Here is a 24750-nt window from a genome sequence, read left to right on the forward strand (position 1 = left end):
GTTAAGAATTCCTACATTTCACTGTAGAACTATAGATTAGGGATCATCAGATGTTTTTCTATTAAGGTTGAAGAGTAAATAACACAATTTTCTGTGCCATACGATGTCTATCATGAGTATTCAACTCTACTCTGTTGTGTTAAAAGAACCATAGATGGTATGTAAACAGATATTTCAGTAAAGCTATTTACGAAAATAAAGGTCTGCACTGGCATACAGGCCTAATTTGCTGGTCTTGATCTAGAAAAGTGATCAGGAAAGTTGACATAGGAAATATGTTTCCTAAATTTTTATAACTTCAAATTAAGAGGTGTGTAGACTTTATATTAGAAATAGAACTGAACTGAATATAAAATGCTTGGCCCATTCTTTTATAGACTCCTTAGAAATAGGTCTCTACTGTCTGCAGACATTTAAAATTGTGAAAAGTATAATACCAACTTGATCTTACCATTCCAAAGGGGAACTCTTTTAAGAGTGTATGAAAATTTGGACAGTACATACGACATAAACCAGAACTGCCCCAGGATAACTAGAATGTATGTTTACTCTCCTTAAGATAATTTGAAGTAACTTGATCTTCTTCTAAGATGACCAAAGGATTTTTTTAATTGAAAGTTGAATTGGTTTACTAAGGTTGCAGTTCAAGGTCACTTTTTATAGGAATACCCTGTGTGCGTATTTAATATGGACAGTAATAGTCTCTATTATTTTAGGAAATGTATTTTTATTTATATTTTTGAAAGTTCATTTTTTCAGTGTTTTTGTTATCTTTTCAGCAGTTTTAAGTGAATATTTTGCATCTTCTTTGCTACTCTTCTCTATCAATTGCTTTCATCCTATATCATAGTCTTTTGAAATCTGTGATATATTTTGGGCACAGCTTCCATTTAAGCCTTCAGGTACTGCATTGTCTGTTTTTTACACCTAAATTAATTTTGCTATTCCTGGTTCATTTCATCTGTTATTTGGTCATAATCTTTTGTTATCTGGTCATATTTTCTTTGTGTGGTTATGGAATCCTTTCCTGCTTTCTAGTTATAATTTTTATTTGTATAACTGATCTTTCTTCACAGTTATAATTGCTTCATTAATATAAAAAGTGTTGTGTATTTGGGTCACAAATGTCTTGTGTCACATTTTTTGGGGGGTTGGGAGAATTTCTCTTCATCTTCAAAAATATTTTGCTGCTTTTTAAAATATTTATTCCTACTTCTCTGCAATTTTTTTCCTTATTAACAGTATATTTGATTGGAAGTAGTCTTTATGCTTTCTTGGGTCATTTACCTCTATTATTGCTGATTCCTATATTAGCAATAAAGAATTCTGAGAAATGTATGAAGGACCAGTGTAGGTTGTTCGATTTATCTGACATAAATCACAGCAGGATCCTCTATGACCCACCTCCCAAAGTATTGGAAATAAAAGCAAAAATAAGCAAATGGGACCTAATTAAACTTAAAAGCTTTTGCACAACAAAGGAAACTATAAGTAAGGTGAAAAGACAGCCTTCAGAATGGGAGAAAATAATAGCAAACGAAGCAACTGACAAAGAATTAATCTCAAAAATATACAAGCAGCTCCTGCAGCTCAATTCCAAAAACAAATAAATGACCAATCAAAAAATGGGCCAGAGAACTAAACAGTCATTTCTCCAAAGAAGACATACAGATGGCTAACAAATGCATGAAAAGATGCTCAACATCACTCATTATCAGAGAAATGTAAATCAAAACTACAATGAGGTACCATCTCATGCTGGTCAAATGACTGTATCCAAAGTCTATAAACAATAAATGCTGGAGAGGGTGTGGAGAAAAGGGAACCCTCTTACACTGTTGGTGGGAATGCAAACTAGTACAGCCACTATGGAGAATAGTGTTGAGATTCCTTAAAAAACTGGAAATAGGACTGCCATATGACCCAGGAATTTCTGTATGATCTAATGGGCACCCTCATGCATAGCTACAATGAGGCCACTTCTTTACTAATGATGCTCCTGTGAGGCCAAGCCATCTGATTTTTGGATTCTAACCCAACTCAGGATATATCCTAAGAAGGTCCTTGAATTTTTATAGGTTCTTCACCAATTGACCTATGGACATCAAGGGATGCTACCTTGCTTTCAAAGGAGGAATTCTCTCTTTTTTTAGTGATAGTGTAGTGTAGTGATGGTGATAGTACAACAAACATGGACATTTGTGCTTCGTATGCATGTTATAAGCTCACTCTCGTTCTGTTTGTCTCTGTTTCTGTCTCTGTCTCCCTTTTTTGCTTACTCCCACACTTGTACCCCTGCCTGTTTGCTGTTAATCCTACTCATACAAGCTCTCTCAATCAGAGTTGGGCCATCTCATTCTGGGTGTGAATATTTGATATAATTTCAAAGATCTGTCCTATATTTGTCCTATTCAGACTCACTCAATATATTTTATCTCTTTAGTTTTCTCTGGCTAAGCAGCTGTACTTAGATATTCTTGGCCATAAACAGATGGTATACAGGTATTTGTTAGCTTTAAACAAAAAGTCTTTGGGAAGTCTCTCCACACATTCGGTGTCCAGAAGTGAATTGATTTGTGTGAATAGTATAGAAGATATACAGAGGAGGAAAATTGAGGTTTTTAAAAATGGGTTTGCATTTTTTTGTTTGTTTTATATCTCTTCATTATGCTTTCTGGCTTTGAGGGGAAAAAGTTAACTTAGTTTGGAACTAGGATGTTGCTATGCCATTATCAGAAACAGGAGCATTGTTCTTTATACTGTAGGAATCAATACTATTGATAGAATATTTTATCTATATTATTCTACTTTTTCATATCTTAATATATTAAAATCTGAATCATTCTTACTCGGTGAAATCTTAAAATATAATTGTAAGCATTTAATTTTTATTTCTTGTGGCATATGAAATAATAGTGTGTTTTGTACTAGAGTCTATATAATAAAGTAGGAAGAGAATTGTAAGTTGACAATAAATATTGAATGAACAAATTAATTAATAAATAGTTGAACTCCATTTAACCTCACAAAAATTGTTTAAAGCTTGGTAGCGTAAGCTCCCATCTTTGAGATCTTAGTAAAGAAAATTTATATAGCTTAAGTAATCCTGATAAGTATAACAGAGGCTATTTCTGAAGAAATGAAAGGCAAATCATCTGAATTTAAATTCACTACTAAAGGAAGAGACTGAAATTATATTTCTTTTCTAATATTAGTACTAAAGCATTTAAATAGAACTCAATGCTTGGTGTTCTGTCAGTGAGAATGACACTCCACCCTGAAATTTGCAGGAAAAAAATAAATGACACTTCACTAACTCTATACACTTAAATAGAGGTGGATACTGATGTCAATGGCACCCCACTCCAGTACTCTTGCCTGGAAAATCCCATGGATGGAGGAGCCTGGTGGGCTGCAGTCCATGGGGTCGCTGAGGGTCGGACATGACTGAGCGACTTCACTTTCACTTTTCACTTTCATGCATTGGAGAAGGAAATGGCAACCCACTCCAGTGTTCTTGCCTGGAGAATCCAAGGGACGGGGGAGCCTGGTGGGCTGCCATCTATGGGGTTGCACAGAGTTGGACACGACTGAAGTGACTTAGCAACACTGATGTCAATGAAACTTAAACATCAGAGTTTCTTACTATCTGGTATTCATTCCGATTTATCCCACCTGAGACATTATTACTACTTTAAAAAAAAAAAAAAGCTCCCCCCAATATAATAGTTTCAGTTCTTATGATGATCTATTCTTGCATTTAAAGAATCATTGTTTGATGTGAGAGTTGGACTATAGAGAAGACTGAGAGCCAAGAATTGGTGCTTTTGAATTCTAGTGCTGGAGAAGACTCTTGAGAGTCACTTGGACAGCAAGGAGATCAAACCAGTCAGTCCTAAAGGAAATCAAGCCTGAATGTTCATTGCAACGACTGATGCTGAAGCTGAGGCTCCAGTACTTTGGCTCCCTGTTACAAATAGCCAACTAGTTGGAGAGGACTCTGATGCTTGGAAGGACTGGGGGGAGTTGGTGGCAGAGGATGAGATGGTTAGATAGCATCACTGACTCAATGGACATGAATTTGAGCAGACTCCAGTAGATAGTGGAGGACAGAGGAGCCTGGCACACTGCAGTTCTTGGGCTCGCAGAGAGTCAGACATGACTTAGCAACTGAATGACAATAATAACCCATTGTTATAAACCTGAATCAAAGTTTGAAATAAACATCATGCCTACTAAAGAAGAAAAGAAATCATAGTTTGCCTTTATAGTATATCTTTATTGTTATTATTTAATATTTGTCTACCAGAGAGAATAAGAATTCTTCTTTATCACTGTTTTATCCTAAGGGCCAGAAACAGTGTCTGGCCTAACAGGGATGTCAAGTAATATTTTCTGGATGAATGAACATCACTTTAGATAATGATCTTTCTTGTCTTCCATACACAATTTTCTATTTAGTCAAAAGCATCACAGTTGCAGGTACACTGTGTTCTAAATATATTTTCTGTAGAATTGGAGGTAAAGCAGTTTATGACTGTTCAGCATAACATTGCATTAAAAATAACATTTGTTGTAGAGGCAGGATTACTCTGAGATACCTGTATTTGTAAACCCTTTACAGCAAGTAAGATGTATTTCTTCAGAGATCATTTCCTTAATAGGATTTCAGACAGCTTTTGGAAGCAGCTAAAATAAATTGCTTTTAAACATTTGTGTCATATCACATTAAAAAGGGTTATAGATCAATATCCACCATGTGCTATAATATACACCCTCATCCTATAATAGAATTAATCTTAGATTAAAAAGAGAAATTCTTTTCTGATCTTCCCACCAACCTACTCTTCCTTCTCTTCTTGAAAATATGAGCTTTTCAAATGACATATGACTAGAAGAATCCATTATAAGCATCCACCGTTGTGCCTGCTCTAAAGTAATTTGGTTCTGCATTAATAACTCCCACTTCACAATCTCTTGTAAGCTCAACTTAAATGCCTGTGTCTTAAAAGTGATTGCTTATTTTGTACAGGAATGTTTGATCATCCAAGTTTTCTGTGTTTCATCACATGGTATAAAGAGTTGGTACTGGACAAAGTTATAGAGAAGGTCTATCAAGTTTGCCCCACCATTCCTTCTCTGTACCTCTAGCTTATTATCAGTAGTAATATTTTATTTTAGAACCATGGATTCTTCAATATTCCCCTATCAAATGCTAATACACTCAGAATCCAGTGGAGAGAGCAGTCATATTAATAGATAATTACAATTCAGTGTAATCAGTTGTATATGAAAATTTAAAATTCTATGTGAGGAAGAAGAAAGGCTATTTAGAAATACTTGAAAGAGAAAAAAAACGATATTTTGAATATTTTGGAATATGAGGATCCCACCTGTTAGAAAAATGGATGAGACAATATTTTCACAGGACAAGGCCATTTGAGTTATGAAAAGAAGTTCAGGACTTCCCTGGCGGTGCAGTGGATAAGAATTCATCTGCTAACGCAGGGGACACCAGTTTGACCCCTGGTCCAAGAAGATTCCATGTGCCACAGAGAAATTAAGCCTAGTTGCAACGACTAAGGTCTCACTCTAGAGCCGACAAGCCACAATGACCAAGCCTGTGTGCTGCAACTACTGAAGCCCGTGAGCCCGCAGGCCTCAACTACTGATCCCAAATGCTACATCTACTGAAGTCCATGTGCCTTGGTCCTGTGCTTCGCGAGAGAAGCCATCACAATGAGAATCCCATGCACTGCCCCACTTGCCTCAATTAGAGAAAGCCAGTGAGCAGCAACAAAGACTTAGCACAACCCCACCCCCCAAAAAAGGAAGTTCAAAATCACTAAAAAAAATTATAATAATAATACAAAACTGAAAATAGAGGAGTTACCAGATCAAAAGAGGCCTTTTAAGACCTGCTAAGGAGTTAATTATCTGTAGACAACACAGAGACTGAAGAATCAAGCAGGAATCAAAATGAAATATCTTATTTATTAATTTACTCTAATTTATTTATATTTTATGAAGGAATATATGACAGTTATGTGGAGAATATACTCAAATGATGAGGCCCAAGTTACAATATTCCACATTAGAAACGAGGAGGCCTACACTACCAATGAGCTAAAAGAATGCAGAGGAGGAGGAGCAGAGGGCAGAGATGTGCTGGTGGATGTGCAAACTAGCTCAAAACAACGCCTGATTTGTAGCAATGGCCTAATTCTGTAGTGTGTAAATGCCCCTACCATTGCCAATTACAAACTGCTTTACCAACTTCAAGTGTGATCACTGAAAGCAGAGTTGGGAAGAGGTGTACACAATCAGCTCTGCTGAGCTAGTATCAGCTAGCTTCAGAACAACACTAGAGATATCTGAGGTACAATCAATAAAAGGTGGACATTGATGGAATGCAGTAGATAATGGAGAAATGCTTGTATATAAATCCAAGATTTCCATTTTGGGGAAGAAAATGTGTCAATATTTTAAAGCTTGTATTTTATTCTCAGATGGCTTTGTTCTCATCTAAAAAGTAATAGCAACAACAGTAATAATGTTTGCAAAAAGAAACCTTTCAAGTAAATATTTGCATTTAAACTGACATCCTCAAAAACATAGTATCTTAGAGACATATAAACAATAACGTGAGGAAGTTTAGTAAAGCACACCTAATTGAAAGTTTAGCTGAGTTGCTTCATAAAATTGCTGCCTTTGCATCTGTTTTGTGTGGCCAACCAGGTCACAGGGCTTGAACTGACACTGGTCCCTCCCAAATAATGGACACAAAGTCACAAGACACAAATGTAAGTTCCCGTTATGATTTTCCCAAGATGCCCTTTTGATAAGCACTCTCCTGCCCCCCAGGCTTCCCTCATAGCTCAGTTGGTAAAGAATCTGCCTGCAATGCAGGAGACCCCGGTTTGATTCCTGCATCAGGAAGATCCACTGGAGAAGGGATAGGCTACCCACTACAGTATTCCTTGGCTTCCCTTGTGGCGCAGCTGGTAAAGAATCAGCCTACAATGCAGGAAACCTGGGTTCAATACCTGGGTTGGGAAGATCTCCTGGAGAAGGGAAAGGATGTATACTCCAGTATTCTGGCCTAGAGAATTCCATGGACTGTTATAGTCCATGGGGTGGCAAAGAGTCAGACACAGCTGAGCAACTCTCACTTCACTCCTACCTCCCAGGGCCTTCTCCTAGTCATCCCTTAGGTAAGACTTCTTAGGGAACTCACCAAAACCCCACACTTTTTGGTTTGAATTGACAAATCTACCCTTAACCCTGGTGGAACTAGTGGTAAAGAACCCATCTGCCAATGCAGGAAACAGAAGAGATATGGGTTTGATCCCTGTGACAGTAAGATCCCCTGGAGGAGGACATGACAACTCACACCAGTATTCTTGTCTGGAGAATCCCATGGTCAGGGGAGTCTGGTGGGCTACAGTCCAAAGAGTCGGACACAACTGAAGTTGACTTAGCATGCACCCTTGACCCAGGAGCTTGAAGGAACTCTACACACAGATCCTAATACAGGTATGTGCCCCAGGTCCTGCCCTATCTCTGACTGCACCTTGCCTTGACTGGTTGCTCCAAGTGTATAGAGTACCTCCTCCAGGACTTGCAAGTAATAACCTTCCATTTTACTTTCCCTTTGCTCTCTTTATTGAACCATACAGTCTGTCACTGTTAGGCTCTATTTAATAAATATTAATTTAATAGAGTCACAACATCAGTTGGGAAATGTTTGGTGTTGAGGGTAACAGAATTTAGGCAAACTTCAATGATTCAATTCAGATCAATAATCTCCAAACCATCTACCTCTAGCTATTAAGGGTGTTAGTAAAGGTTAAATGCTTTATTTATTCAGGTTTTGAAGATTTTATATAATAATTTACTTTGTGAAACTAAAGCAGAAATAGACTATACAGTATTTTCCAAAATTAAGTTAGAAAAAGTTTCTGTTTTTACTGAGTATCTATATTGAAGGGCCAGTGTTCTGGGGAATAAAGAGTTGATGCAGGCTATTCTGTTAATTGAATCAACATTCACTAAATTACCAATTTCAAAATTCAGTAACTTACTTATTTTAGAGCTTCCCTGGAGGCTCAGCTGGTAAAGAATCTCCTTGCCATGCAGGAGACCCAGGTTCTATCCCTGGGTCAGGAAGATCCCTGGAGAAGGAAATGGCAACCCACTCTGCCTGGGAAACCTCATGAACAGAGAAGCCTGGCTGGCTACAGTCCATTCGGTTGCAAGAGTCAGACATGACTTAGCGACTAAACAACCACTACTGCTTATTTTTAAATCATGAATAAGTATGGGGTTTTATTGAACCAGCCTAGCAAAGTATAAAAGTTTAGATACTGAGTCCATATATTTTCTTGCAGGTCTACACCAAAACCAATTGTTTACTTTGTAATTTGAACTCTGGAAACTGTATATATAATATTACTAGATATCCTAATGCAAATATTGCCACTACCGAAGGTATCCTCTTCAAGGGATCTTAAGAGATGTCAGTTGTTGAAGGCATTTTCTTTCCATGCCATGTTATAAGTGAACTAATAGATTAGTTTTGACAGTATATACATTCAAAAACAAGTGACCAGGTGAAACATATGAAAATTGACTGTTACTGAATCTTAAATGCTATCCTTGACAATCGGATAGTACCTTGTCAAGGACTTCCCTGGTGGCTCAGACCGTAAAGCATCTGTCTACAATGTGGGAGACCTGGGTTCGATCCCTGGGTTGGGAAGATTCCCTGGAGAAGGAAATGGCAATCTACTCCAGTACTCTTGCCAAGAAAATCCCATGGACGGAGGAGCCTGGTGCAGGCTACTGTCCATGGGGTCCAAAGAGTCGAACACAACTGAGCAACTTCACTTTGCCTGAAGAAATAATAAATTCATAGAAGGATATGTGCACCCTTTTTTCCAGATGGAAAACAATAAGAGCAAAGAACCAATAATAGTTATGAGGCACAAGCAAAGTAACATTAATATTTCCTCATCTAATTCTGTAACACTCTTATGATGAGTTATATGTATTATTACCTCTATTTTTATATGAAGAAATTCAACTTGTGGAATTTAAATACTTGATATATGAATTGGTTTCTGTCAGAATGATAAATGTTAATGTTCTTAAGCAGTGTATTCTATGCATATTCTTATCAAAAATAAAAAAATTACTCAGCATTTTTCTCTATATGGAAATATATATGTTCAATCAAGGATACACATTCTAAGAGGGAAAGCTAACAAATTCTTAATAAATGAATGAATGAGCATTCCAGTGTTTCTCAGTGCAAGCAGTATTTTTTGCCTATCCAATCCCAGTCTTTCCTCTTGACACATTCTTTTTTAAAAATGTATTCATTTTTAATTGAAGGATAATTGCTATACAATATTGTGTTGGCTTCTGCCATATATCACCATGAATCAGCCATAGCCATATATATGTTCCCTCCCTCCTGAACCTCCCTCTCAACACATTCCTTTTCATTTCAACTATGTTGTCAATTCTGATAGATAGATAGATAACCTGTCTATCTCTCATGCTATGATTATTACTTCTTTCTGTTGACTATTATATCTTTCCTATTACTTTTTCTTGTTTTTCTGCTCTTGGCCTTATTTAACATATTCTTTGGGACTGTTAAATGTGGTGTTTTTTCATTTTTCAAAATTATTTAGGGGAAATATACTTTGCAAATATTCAAACGATAAAATACCATTAACAGTAAATGTGGGCAAATATGTGAACCTAAAGGAAATGGCTATGCTTTAGGTAAAGCAAAGTGAGGTCAACCATGAACATTATTCCAGAAGAACCTGTTATAATTGTTGAGAGAGGCAAATGTCTCCTAGCTTTATTTATCAGAAATGGAATTATAAGACTGTTTTTTGACTGCTGGTGTCCACGGATAATTAAAAATGAAACATAGAAAGTCCTTTCACCTAGAAATAATTATTCAAAGCTGACTCAGACTTGAGGAATTATTTGCCTGGTTTATAAAGAAGTTCAGTGTACACATTCTAACACTTATAAAGGTCCCCATTCCTATTACCCAGATAATTAAAGGCAATTCCTGCTATGAAATCTAGAACATATTTGCTTGAGACCAAAATTTCATGATATTAAATAAATTCAACCAAAATTTACTAACTTGCTAAGAAAACTGAAGTTTTAGACTTAAATGGTTATCTTTTAACTAGATATCTATCTTTTAACTATCTTTATGCACAATTTAAAAGAGCACAGTGTTAAAATATTACTTAAATATTTCTGCTGTATTTCCTGTTCCTAAAAGACATGGTCTTCAGTAATTCCTATTTGTACCTCCAACCCATAGTTGATTCCCTATAAACGCTTGCTTGTTAAAGTATTGTATAGTCGAAATGAACATTTATGAGGTTTATGTAAATGAACAGTCAAAAGTATGTGAGGGATACAGATCTTGAAGTGAGAATGCAACAGTTAGTACTATGTTTTCTAGGGGACACTTTAAATGGCATCAATAGACACTAATAATTTGACTTTTTATCTATGTTTATTGATTTCTGCTGGTAGCAAGTCTAATGGCAGTACAAAGTCATAAAGAGAATTTAGAGTAGGACTTGGAGAGCTATGACACTGTTTAGGAGACTCTCCATTTTAAATAGGCAATTTGTCAGCAACGTGACCTTTAAAATGGCTTTTTATGTTGTTTTCTTGTTTGCCTTTTTAAGCAATTCACCTAGAAATGGCATATTTTTTTTCAGGAAAAATCTATCTTTTCTTGACTAGAACATTATTCAGGACAACTAATCTTAAGGGTACAAGGAAAACAAGATAATGAAAATAAAAATATGGGAAGCATGTGTTAGATATTACACTGAGAGTTCAGAATTTGGCAACATAGTTACTAAATAATTTTAGTTACATTTAAAATCTCTACTTGGTCTTCAAACAGATAAAATAAACCACACCCTTGATAGGGACTGCATACATAGTTAGTGATAGGATAAATTAAGATTATTCTTAGAATAAAACTCTATTCATTTTCTGAAAATAATATAACAGCAATGTACCACTTTTGAAATGGAGCCAGACCTTATGGGGCATTCCCAGGACAGACTCCACCCCTTCGTGTCCTCAGCCTTCCTTTTGTCTATAGAGAAACTTTAGTCAAAGAATAAATTTAATCAGAGATGTGAGAAAATGCAGACTCAAAGGAAAACAGTCCAACAAGACCAAATAACAGAGGTTGAGTCATTAAATAAAAGGAACTTTTGTTCTTCTTCAAAGACTATAAATAATATTCTGAACTGTTTTATAGGTACTGAAACCCTCACCAGGTGGAAGAAGTTAACCACATGATGACCAAACAGTAGCCATTCATAAGCTGCCACAATTCTGAAAACTGGCCTAGGAGAAATGGAAACAAATTGACCTTGGACCTGAAGGTTAACTGTACTTAAAAGCAATCAAGACAATGTTGATTAGACTACTGTATAATTATTTTCAAGATGACTGTTAGAGCTGACTACTGTGTCTGCATGTAATCTCTTCCCCCTGCCTATACACCCCTGAAACTCCCCTTTAAAAGCTTTTGCTTTTATACAGGGGAGGTGACCTTTGGATATAAGTCCACCCTCTCCCTCAGCTTTCACCCTCCAGAATAAAGTAAAATTTCCTTTCCACTAACCTTGGCTCTTGAGTATTGGCTTGTGAGTGACCAGCAGTTGGACCTGAGTCTCATTAATATTTTAGCTACATCTTTTCAATATGAACAAAAATTATCTGGTGTTTTTAATGCCTAAAATCATACCCATAGTTTCTATTTTGTCAGTGTGTGGGGCATATTGCCATTAACTAAGCACATAATTCTGCCTCATTTTGGTGGGTATTCATCATACAGATGGCCATGCAAGAGTCTGTGGAAAATGTCTAAGTGTCCAATCCACATTGCCAGTGCACCTCCTCACAAAACATCAAAGACTGTCATTATTCAACACTGTGAAACATGTTACCATGAGAGTGCCTTTTAAAATAGATATTAAAATGGCAATTTGATTTATAAATTAGCCATGCTTAATAGCTATAGGATAATTCATGCAGTTGTACTAATGAAGTATTCATAACTCTATATACACACTGCAGAAATGAAAAATCAAGATTATCCTTCATCCATTTTAGGCAGTTGTCTGCAGCCTTTGACATTGCCATTTGGCCTAAGGACATTACTGAGGGGACACTAGAGACACACAAATCTATCTGCTTTATCTATGTGCACAGAAAAAGCATTCTGGGTAGAGGTTTCAGTTCAGCACATTTGTTACCTTTTAATTGCTTCTAAATTGCATGGTAACCTGTCATATCAATAGCCAAATGTGTTTAACTGAAATCAGCATGGTTTGAGCAATACATGCTGTGAAAAACTTTTTCCTTCACTTAAATATATGTATGTGTGTCTATTTGAGCATGCTTGTGTGGTTACACCTGCTATTATAAAACCAGGTAGACCTAATAAAAGAGAAAAGCAAATGTATTCTAGAAAAAAACAATTAAATAATGAACACAGACAAATTCCATCCAAACATTTCTAATGTTATACATGATTAAATATTATATAACCTGGTACAGGTTATATAATAAAAGTTTTGTTCAACAGAAACTATTTACAATGCCAGATGTTCAACATATCAGAAAAAGCATGAAAAGATACTGTGCAGTTAAGCAATTTAAAATTTTAAGCTATATAGAAACATTTCACTAAAAGAAAATATAAATTTGAGTATCTTAGGCTAGGCCACAGTGAGCACAATATCATAAAAAATTTAGCACCACATCGACTACTGTGAGCACCAAAGTATACAAATTATTCCCTTAGAAGACTTACTAAAAGCTATTTCACAGTCACATGTAGAATGTACACACTTCATCCTTACTTCAAAATAGTGCAATCATAAATCTCACATTTCTAAGCTCCCAAAGAAAAAAATACCATCATTCAGAACCTTAAGTAGAGCTTTCAGTCCATCTTACCAGTTTACAATCTTTCCTATCTCCATTTACACAGTTCTGTAAAACAAAATAAAAATTACAGGCAAAGGAATTAACACATTTTCTCCTTTCACTTCTTTAGTCTGCTCTTTATCCCAATGAAACTTATTTTCAGAAAAGGGGTTGGGAACAGTGAGAAATGTAAATGCTTCCAAAATGAGAAAAGCCCAGCATATCCAGTTGGTCCAACACCTGACGAGAATACAGTGGTACTGTGATAAACTTGGCTATCGGGGGTAACAGGTGTAATCTGACATTTGGCATCACATGAGGAAGTTTAAATCAGCCTCCCTGCTCTTTAAATATTGATTTAGTGGGGTGTATAGAAGATAAAGCAGAAATAAATGCTTTTCTGGAACTCTCTTGCTTTTTCCATGATCCAGTGGATGTTGGCAATTTGATCTCTGGTTCCTCTGCCTTTTCTAAAACCACCTTGAACATCAGGAAGTTCACAATTCACATATTGCTGAAGCCTGGCTTGAGAATTCTGAGCATTACTTTACTAGCTTGTGAGATGAGTGCAATTGTGCGGTAGTTTGAGCATTCTTTGGCATTGCCTTTCTTTGGGATTGGAATGAAAACTGACCTTTTCCAGTTCTGTGGCCACTGCTGAGTTTTCCAAATTTGCTGGCATATTGAGCGCAGCACATTCACAGCATCATCTTTCAGGATTTGGAATACCTCAACTGGAATTCCATCACCTGCACTAGCTTTGTTAGTAGTGATGCTTTCTAAGGCCCACTTGACTTCACATTCCAGGATGTCTGGCTCTAGGTCAGTGATCACACCATCGTGATTATCTGGGTCGTGAAGATCTTTTTTGTACAGTTCTTCTGTGTATTCTTGCCATCTTTTCTTAATATCTTCTGCTTCTGTTAGGTCCATACCATTTCTGTCCTTTATCGAGCCCATCTTTGCATGAAATGTTCCTTTGGTATCTCTGATTTTCTTGAAGAGATCCCTAGTCTTTCCCATTCTGTTGTTTTCCTCTATTTCTTTGCATTGATCGCTGAAGAAGGCTTTCTTATCTCTTCTTGCTATTCTTTGGAACTCTGCATTCAGATGTTTATATCTTGAGAAATTTGTATGTAGGTCAGAATGCAACAGTTAAAACTGGACATGGAACAACAGACTGGTTACAAATAGGAAAAGGAGTTCGTCAAGGTTGTATATGGTCACCCTGTTTATTTAACTTATATGCAGAGTATATCATGAGAAACCCTGGACTGGAAGAAACAGAAGCTGGAATCAAGATTGCCGGGAGAAATATCAGTAACCTCAGATATGCAGATGACACCACCCTTATAGCAGAAAGTGAAGAGGAACTCAAAAGCATCTTGATGAAAGTGAAAGTGGAGAGTGAAAAAGTTGGCTTAAAGCTCAACATTCAGAAAACAAAGATTATGGCATCCAGTCCCATCTCTTCATGGGAAATAGATGGGGAAACAGTGGAAACAGTGTCAGACTTTATTTTTCTGGGCTCCAAAATATCTACAGATGGTGACTGCAGCCATGAAATTAAAAGACATGTACTCCTTGGAAGGAAAGTTATGACCAACCTACATAGCATATTCAAAAGCAGAGACATTACTTTGCCAACAAAGGTTCGTCTAGTCAAGGCTATGGTTTTTCCTGTGGTCATGTATGGATGTGAGAGTTGGACTGTGAAGAAGGCTGAGCACTGAAGAATTGATGCTTTTGAACTGTGGTGTTGGAGAAGACTCTTGAGAGTCCCTTGGACTGCAAAGAGATCCAACCAGTCCATTCTGAAGGAGATCAGCCCTGGGATTTCTTTGGAAGGAATGATGCTAAAGCTGAAACTCCAGTACTTTGGCCACCTCATGCAAAGAGTTGACTCATTGGAAAAGACCCTGATGCTGGGAGGGATTGGGGGCAGGAGGAGAAGGGGATGACAGGATGAGATGGCTGGATGGCATCACTGACTCGATGCACGTGAGTCTCAGTGAACTCCGGGAGTTGGTGATGGAAGGGAGGCCTGGCGTGCTGTGATTCATGGGGTTGCAAAGAGTCGGACATGACTGAGCGACTGATCTGATCTGATCTGATAGAAGATAAAAAGTAGTAAGTCCAGAGCATTTAGTTAGAAATGAAGAAAACCATCAGAAGGAACTGTGATCATCAGTTAGTGAAGTGGGAAGAAAAAAGAGAGTGAGATTCTGGAGGTCAAATAAAGATGGACTTCATGAAGTTGGGACTTATGCTGCAGATAAGTAACACAGAGACTGGCAATTTATCCTTGAATGTTTCCATATCTAAGTTATATTTGATTGGCAAAAATCTTTTGGTGGGGTGCTGGAGGCAACAGGGCATTAGGAGTTAATGTGAAGAGGAATGTAGACAATCAGTATAGAGAAATCTTTCAAAGTGTTTTTATGTTAAGAGCAGAGAGTTTGTACAATAGTTGCAGGAGGATTTGGGTCAAGACATAATTTTTCTTGAAGATGAGGAATATGTTATTTGTAATGTTGATGGCGAGAATTAAGTTGTGAGAAAAACTGATGATGTAGAGATATTCAGATCAGACCAGTTGCTCAGTCGTGTCCAACTCTGCAACCCCATGAATTGCAGCACGCCAGGCCTCCCTGTCCATCACCAACTCCCGGAGTTCACTCAGACTCACGTCCATCGAGTCAGTGATGCCATCCAGCCATCTCATCCTCTGTCATCCCCTTCTCCTCCTGCCCTCAATCCCTCCCAGCATCAGAGTCTTTTCCAATGAGTCAACTCTTTGCATGAGGTGGCCAAAGTACTGGAGTTTCAGCTTTAGCATCATTCCTTCCAAAGAAATCCCAGGGCTGATCTCCTTCAGAATGGACTGGTTGGATCTCCTTGCAGTCCAAGGGACTCTCAAGAGTCTTCTCCAACACCACAGTTCAAAAGCATCAATTCTTTGGTGCTCAGCCTTCTTCACAGTCCAACTCTCACATCCATACATGACCACAGGAAAAACCATAGCCTTGACTAGACGAACCTTTGTTGGCAAAGTAATGTCTCTGCTTTTGAATATGCTATCTAGGTTGGTCATAACTTTCCTTCCAAGGAGTAAGCGTCTTTTAATTATTAAGAGGGTAAAATTCTAGGAATATTCTTGAGCAGACCAGAAGTGTGCAGATCTAGCACGCAGATAGAAAGGTTCTCAATATTTTAGGGAAAGTGATATTTATCAATTGAAAATGAGGACAGGTAGACAGTATGAGTTGTTTTTGTTCAGTCACTCAGTTGTGTCTGACTCTTTGTGACCCCACGGACTGCAAAATGAAAGGCTTCCCTGTCCTCCAACATCTCCCAGAGCTTACGCAAACTCATTTCCATTGAGTTGGTGATGCCATCCAACCATCTCGTCCTCTAATGTACCCTTCTCCTCCAGCCTTGAATCTTTCCCAGCATCAGGGTCTTTTCCAATGAGTTTGCTCTTCGCATCAGGTGGCCAAAGTATTGGAGTTTCAGCATCAGTCCTTCCAATGCATATTCAGGATTAATTTCCTTTAGGATTGACAGTTTTGATTTCCTTGCACTCCAAGGGACTCTCAAGAGTCTTCTCCAACACCACAGTTCAAAAGCATCAATTTTACAGTGCTAAACCTTCTTTATCATCCAACTGTCACATCCATACTTGACTACTGAAAAACCATACCTTTGACTATATGGACTTTGTTGGCAAAGTAATGTCTGCTTTTTAATATGCTGTCTAGGTTGGTCATAGTTTTTCTTCCAAGGAGCAAACATCTTTTTATTTTGTGGTTGCAGTCATCATCTGCAGTGATTTTGGAGCTCAAGAATATAAAGTCTGTCAATGTTTCCATTGTTTCTCCAACTATTTGCCATGAAGTGATGGACCGGTTTCCATAATCTTAGTTTTTTGAATGTTGAGTTTTAAGCCAGCTTTTTCACTCTCCTCTTTCACTTTCATCAAGAGGCTCTTTAGATACTCTTCACTTTCTGCAATAAGGGTGGTGTTATCTACATATCTGAGCTTATTGATATTTTTCCCAGCAATCGGATTCCAGCTTCTGCTTCATCCAGCCCAGCATTTCTCATGATGTATTATGCATATAAATTAAATAAGTAGGGTGACAATATGCAGCCTTGACGTACTATTTTCCCAATTTTGGACCAGTCTGTTGTTCCATGTCCAGTTCTGACTGTTGCTTCTTGACCTGCGTACTGGTTTCCTAGGAGGCAGGTAAGGTGGTGTGGTATTCCCATCTCTTTAAGAATTTTCCATAGTTTGTTGTGATCCACACAGGCAAAGGCTTTAGTGTAGTCAGTGAAGTAGATGTAGATGCTTTTCTGGAATTCTCTTACTTTTTCTTTAATCCAACAGATGTTGGCAATTTGGTTTCTGGTTCCTCTGCCTTTTTTTAAATCCAGATTGCACATCTGGAAATTCTTGGTTCACATACTATTGAAGCCTAGCTTGGAGAATTTTGAGCATTACTTTTCTAGCATGTGAAATGAGTGCAACTGTGCAGTAGTTTGGATATTTTTTGGCATTGCCCTTTGGAATTGGAATGAAAACTGATCTTTTCAAGTCTTGGGCCAAATATGGAAAACTCAGCAATGGCCACAGGACTGGAAAAGATCAAACAGTATGGGTAGAAATGCAAACTGAGATTGCTTATAGGAGAGTGTGCGAACGCTGATTTCTGCTACTTTTCCCAATGTAATAAAAAGCAAAATCATAATTGTGAGGAAGAAGGAAGGCATACTGGATGTTTGAGGGGAAAAGTAAAGAATGGGTCTCTTAGAGAATGAGAGAGTGAAATGTGAAATTTTTTCTTCGACTTTGCCCACTTGGATGGGAAAATGTAACACCATTGCTGGACAAACTTAAGGTTTCACCTGTATTTAACTGCCAATAATTGAAAATGTGATCAAGCTCTATGATTGTATTGTTTCTGCAGCCAGACTTAGTTTCTAGGGTGTTGGGTGAAAGGTAATAAAGCTGGATTTAATCCAGGATGAGATTTTTTAGATAGTGTAAGGAAACAGATTGTTTATGAGGCAATGATTGAGAAACTGACTAGACCATGAAATCTAAGTTGATGAAGTTCAGTTCATGCATGAACTGAACTGAACTTTTGTGACCCCATGGACCGCAGCATGCCAGGGTTTGCTGTCCATCAGCAACTCCCGGAGCTTGCTCAAGCTCATGTCCATCAAGTCAAAGTTGGCTAAGGAGGGAAAGAAAAGCACAAGGAGTTAAGAGGGAGTGAAAAATATAGAGAACACTAACAAGGAGGTTCTAGTGATATCAAGAACTGTGAGAGGATTGTGAGATGGAATGATAGGAAGCTGTTGTCAGAGACTAGAAAACTTGAAAATAAAAATCATGGGGTGAGCAGTGAATTAAACTATCAATGACTAGACTATGATTATGAAGTAGGTGACTAAAATAGTGTCTAGGAGAAGGTCATTGTAGAAGATGAGATCAAGAAACTAAAAGGCCATAGAGGGAATATTTAGGTGATTCTGGAAAATACAAAGAAACATGACAAGAATGTCTGCAATTGACAATGTGCCCAATGAAGGAAAAAAGCTTAAAACAGTGAACTCTGGAGGCAAGCTGGGCTCTTGGAGGTCAAGTTCAGTTTCTAAGACATGAGACAAGAAAACATAGCATAGAGGAAAACAAACTGGATTGGAATTCAAGCTGGGGTTTCAGTCCCAGCTCTAAACCAAATAGTTTATGTTCTTGGACCACATATCAGTATTTCTGAGTCTCCAGAGTGTGATGTATTACATTGAGGCACTAAATTACATGATTACTAAGCCACCATTCAATGCTAAATACACTATAACTATAGCAACTATTTTTGTAAAATAGAGAAGAAAGAGTTGGTGAAAGAAGGTGAGGCAGGATAAATCCATTTGGAAAAGAGTTAAAATTCTCTCTATAATCTTCTTTATAAGACAGTAAAGAAGCACTGGAGCTTTGAGTCCACACCAAGTAATAATTGTAATCACCACAATAAACACTGCTAAAAATTGGTAGAATTGACTACATTACAGAACCTCCCTCCTCCCATATATAAAATTGAGGTAATAATATCAATTTAAAGTGTTCTGTGAGAATTAAATGAGAAAATAATGTCCAATTGTAGTTTCATGAGAATATTATATCAGCCCTTCTCTCTCCTGCCTACATACATGATCATTTCCCTCTTCTACCATTAGTTGACACATATTTTATTTTTCCCATTAAAACAAAATAAACAATCTGAAAAGGCTCTATTTTATATTATCCCAGCTATAAATATGACCTTATGAAAAAGGTAAAACTATGGAGACAGTAAAAATATCAGTAGTTGCCAAGGGTTAGTGGGATGTTAGTCATTCAATCGTGTCCAACTCTTTGCAATCCCACGGACTGCAGCCTTTGTCCATGGAATTCTCTATGCAAGAATACTGGAGTGGGTTGCCATTTTTTTTCCCCCCCAAGGGATCTTTATGACCCAGGGATTGAACCTGGTCTCTTGCATTTCAGGCAGATTCTTTAAAAAAAAAATTTATTTTAATTGGAGGACAATTACTTTACAATATTATGATGATTTCTGCCATACATCAGCATGAATCAGCCATGGGTGTATATGTGTTCCCCCATCCCAAACCTCCCTCTTACCTCCCTCCCCACCCTATCCTTCTGGGTTGTCCCAGAGCCCTGGCTTTGAGTGCCTGGCTTCATACATCAAACTTGCACTGGTCATCTATTTTACATATATACATCTTTCAGTGCTATTCTCTCAAATCATCCCACCCTCACCTTCACCAACAGAGTCCAAAAGTCTGTTCTTTACATTGATGTCTCTTGCTGCCCTGCACGTAGGATCATCATTACCATCTTTACCATCTGAGCCACAGCTATAAATAGACAAAGCACAGAACACTTTCAGGGCAGTGGATGTATTCTGTATGGTACTATAATGGTGGAGGCATGTCGTTATACATTTGTCCAAACCCATAGAATGTATAGCACCAGGAGTGAATCCTAATATAAACAATGGACTTGGCTGATAATGATGTATCAGTGTTGGTTCACTGATTGTAATAAATGTACCTCTCTTGTGGGCGATGTTGATAGTGAGGGACATAGATAGTGGGGTATGTGGAGAGTGGAGGATGTTGAGAATTGGGGAGGCTGTGCATGTGTGTAGGCTGGGGAAGATATGGGAAATTTCATTAACTTTCACTCAGTTTTGCTGTGAACTTAAAATTGCTCTAAAAATAAAGTTTATAAAAACAAGAACAAACAAAACCCGACTGATTAACAGTCTTGACAATCTCTTCCCCTTTGATGGATATACAACTCACCTAACATTTTTATTTCTAGCCCAACTTTCTTTTCTATATCTTTACTGAGATAATTTTTTTGTTCCTATTTGCACCAAAATTCCTTACACAGTTGTCTATACTTACTGCTTCCAAATAGTCTCCTCAATTTCTCTTTAAACCAACCCCTAATGGAGGGATTTTCTTTCTTCTTGAAATTATTTTTTCTAAAAGTCATCAATAGTATTTATGTTTCTAAATCTAATGACTTAAGTTTCTATGGTTGCTGACCTAGCAGCAGCATTTAGTACAGTTCTTCATTCTCTTCTTAAAACATTTTATTCTGTGGCTTCCTGGACACCACATTTTCATTGTCTTCCCCTTATCATTTTGGTTGACTATCCTCAGGCTCTTTGCTGATTCTCCCCACCCACACCTTTTTTTTTTTTTTTGGTTTGTTTGCAAATTCTTTACATTTCCAGCTGTTGAAACAGTATTTCTGAGGATTGAGGTTACCTCTAGTGGCAAAATTAGAGCCAGCTATTAAGCAGCAAGAATGCCACAGTAAATGAATACATAATCGGTTCTCTTTTAGCACCTTCTGTGTTCTCTTACAGAAGTTGTAGATGTCTATTTAGTTTATCTGTTGTCTTAAGGAAGCTGCAGTTACAACAATTATGTCATCTGAAGTTGTTTCAATCCTTCTATCCATATTTGAAATGCAATATGTGGAGTAAGTTCTGATAAGCTGTTTTGGCCAACAGCATTTTCATTCTTAGAGCAGCACTTCATTTTTATCCCATGCTTTGTATGGAATTTTTTTTTTTTTTTTGAGGGGTTGGAAAAGATCTTTCTAAATCCAGAAAATCTAGTGATCTTTCAGTTAGCATCAACAAACAAGGTGGTGTTTTTAGTGCCAGAGGTTTAAAGGAAGAGACTGTATAAGGTCAAGGTGTGCTAGTCCTGAAAACGCAATCTCTTCATTAGTTCCTGCTACAATGGTTCTCGATGCTATCTGGCACCTGCAACATCACGCTAGTGTTTGAAACTCCTTAGCATCATTGTTCCAGGTCAGCATTTGGTGGCGTTTAATTTTTCCACAAACCTGGTTTGCTCACTAAGACTTTTGGTGTATTCCATTTTATACTGAATTTGATTAATTTCTGCCATCTCAGATGCAAAGGGAGAAGGGAATGCTTCCCCACTCACTAAATGTGGACCAACTACTGCTTGCTTTTAGCATTATCTGCTCCTGTGCTTCATATGAAATCCTTTAAACTTGCCTCCATAAGCATGTGCTGGATTTAGAGTTACTTTTGTCCCCTTGGGCCTGGTGGAGGGTCGCCGGCAAGTGCTGCTGCCCACAGGCTCCCACCCACAGGCTCCCAGACATGGGGGTGGGCACCGTCAAGGGCTGTTGGCCGAGCACACAGAGGCCCTCCCTAACTTTGAAAACTGAAGTGCCCTGAGGTTCAGTCCATGTGTGTTTTCCCTTCTCTATTTATATTTACAATATTTTATGTTCTTGGTGATCTCATCTAGCCATATGTTTTAAATTTTTTTTGTAGGCTAATGGCTCCTATATTCCTATCCCTTGTCCATTTCCTATTCTTGAGCTTCAGTTATCACAATTATTTCTCATCTCAAAATGTGCCACGCTTATAGTTTCCCACATTTCATTTAATGACAAGTCCATTCTTTAAGTGGCTCAAGCTAGAAATACTGAGATCATCTTTAATTTCATTTTTTTCTCACACTTTATTCAATCCAGTATGAGTCTTTGGATTCCCATTATAAATATACCTCACACTGATTCTTCCCATCTATGAAGTTACAGCCTATACCAGAAAACATCCCTGAATATAAGAAAAACTAAAAACTTAACCAACACAACACACACACTACTTTTGTAAGCATCAGAGAACTGTAAGTTAGAATCTGAGGAGGAACGAAGATCCCAAAGAAAAAGGAAAAACTGCACTGCATTCTATCCCTTAAGGAATTTGTCAACTTTAATAGAAGAAGCTAAAAATAGTAGTTCAGATTTGCTAGCAATTGCATAGGTCCAGGGAGTAGAAGCAAAAACCTGTTTGCTACTGCTGCTACTGCTAAGTCGCTTCAGTCCTGTCTGACTCTGTGTGACCCCATGGACTGCTGCCTACTGGGCTCCTCTGTCCATGGGATTTTCCAGGCAAGAGTACTGGAGTGGGTTGCCATTGTCTTCTCTGAAACCTGTTTAGGGCTCAGCAATTAGGGGGTATTTTGGAAGAATCAAGTTATTTGAAAGTTCTGGAGGAATTCTAAGAGTTAAGGAAAATTGAAAACAAGTTCTTCAGGATGACTGAAATTCAGTCACAAATTATATCAAACCTTGTTGGATCAGGGTTATCTACTCTTCTATAACTACCTGCCAGGAATTCTTAAAAAAAGAAATTACATCTTTTTTTTTTTTTTTTTTTTAAGGAAGGTAGTATCATCCTGAATCTCTGCAACTTCAAATACGATCTCTGGAATTTAGCCGAAATGTAAGAGACATGCAAAAATAGAAAAGATCCACAAAAGAAACAAACAAAACCAAAAAACAGGAACAAATAGTCAAATCCAAGAGAAAAAATTGGAGTTATCATACACAGACTTTAAAATTACTGTAATTAATATGTTGGTGATAATATATGACTAGATGGAGAATATCACCAGAGAATAAAATCTGTTCTGAAATATAAAATTCATATTTTAGAACTGAAAATTACAATATTTACAATAAATGACTTCAAATATAGATTTAACCTTATATTTAGCAAATACAAAATTAGTAAACTGGACTTTCCATGAGTAAAAATTTTCAGTGTAAAACACAGAAAAGAATTACAAGAAACACCTAATGTGTGAGACTTGGGTAAAAGTTGTAATGTATGTATAAGGCAATCTTTGAATGGGGTGAGTGAGAGAAGGGGCAGAAAGAAATATGAGAAAAATAGCTGGGAATTTTCACAACTGGCAGAAAAAAAATTAAACTACAAATTAAGGAAGATCTACAAAAGCAAGAAGGAGATATAAAAGGACCTCTGCACCAAGTTACATCATTAAAACTGCCAAAAACCAGCAACAAACAAAACGTCTAAAACCAGAGAAAAATAAAAACATAACACTGTTAGGCAGAGTGCTAACTTTTCAATCAGAAGGACAGTAACCAAAAGAAAACAGAATGATTTTTTTCAAAGACTTGAAAGAAAATACCTACCAACCCAGATTTTAAGTCTCTGGAAAATATCCTTCAAAATGATAGCTATGTAAAGACTATTGAAAGACTGTTTGGCCTGTGAACTTAAAGAAAAGAAATATCAAAGGGAATTCCTAAAACAAAACCTAAATGATCCGAAAAAAATTTGGCAATGCAGGAAGAGAGACTAAAGGAGAGGAGATGTTTGGGTAAATAAGAAGTAACATTGATTAAAACAAGCACAATGTTTTAAGAGGTTTAAAATATATGCAAAATTAAAATACAGGAATATGATAAGATAACACATAAGAGGGAATGTATGGAATTAAAGATTTCTAAGTCTGGGCAGTGGTAAAATTTTAGGTCTAAAGAAGAAGTGAAAGTTGCTCAGTTGTGTCAAACTCTTTGCGATCCCATGAACTGTAGCCTGCCAGGTTCCTCTGTCCATGGAATTCTCAAGAATACTGGAGTGGGTTGCCAATTCCTTCTCCAGGGGATAGAGGAGACTTTAGTAAATAAATTTGATTTTATAAATTCATTGTTTCTCAAATTTATGTGGTCACAACATTTCTTCCATCATTTAACTTTACTGAAAATACTGTCAGTGGAATGTACTTGAGGAAATACTGATGCTACACTTACCAGGGCTGCTGTAAATCTATAGTCACCAATGCCATTCATGGGAGGGAAAAAATAAATCTCTGAAAAATTATGAAAGATGATGTTCGGGAAAAGCTCTTAGACCAATTTTACAGGCTTGACTTTATGTAGGGTGGGTGAATCTCTATTCTGTATCCCTTCAGCATAGATATCTTTCTGTGTGATATGAATATTGACCTAATTATACATTGCTGTCTATGCTCTCTTAATTTTTTTTTATCCACAAGTGCATGTAATTTATGTTAGGTTTATATAAGTTTGCTGGATCACATATGTCTAATTCATTACTCTTTATTATAGAAGGAAATTTAAATAAAGCTTTCAAAATCAATGTAAGATATTTTGAAAAAAAATGTAGGTCTGTTCTTCCATACATTACAGGCCAAATTTTTATCTGGATATAATTTCCTCTTCACCTAATTCAATTTTTGATTATATGGTTCTTTTAGAGTACAATTATACTAATTACAGAGATTATTCTTGAAAATCAGATTATGCTACTTCCACACTGCCTCAAATTAATATCA

The 24750-nt window shown here is 37.1% G+C and overlaps 1 protein-coding gene and 1 pseudogene across 1 annotated transcript in view; both read right to left on the reverse strand.

Moving 5' to 3' along the window:
* Positions 1-20010, reverse strand: part of LOC109556796 (renin receptor) — a 143130-nt gene extending 123120 nt beyond the window's left edge. Inside the window, 2 exon segments of the mRNA XM_070781697.1 lie at positions 19838-19935; positions 19994-20010. Of these exon segments, the coding sequence (XP_070637798.1) occupies positions 19838-19935; positions 19994-20010 (115 nt within the window).
* An 863-nt stretch (positions 20011-20873) lies between these two features.
* On the reverse strand, positions 20874-21513 carry LOC109557042 (mitochondrial fission factor pseudogene; annotated as a pseudogene).
* Positions 21514-24750: the final 3237 nt, after the last annotated feature.

Source organism: Bos indicus, chromosome 3 (assembly GCF_029378745.1).
Source record: "Bos indicus isolate NIAB-ARS_2022 breed Sahiwal x Tharparkar chromosome 3, NIAB-ARS_B.indTharparkar_mat_pri_1.0, whole genome shotgun sequence".
Taxonomy (NCBI): domain Eukaryota; kingdom Metazoa; phylum Chordata; class Mammalia; order Artiodactyla; family Bovidae; genus Bos; species Bos indicus.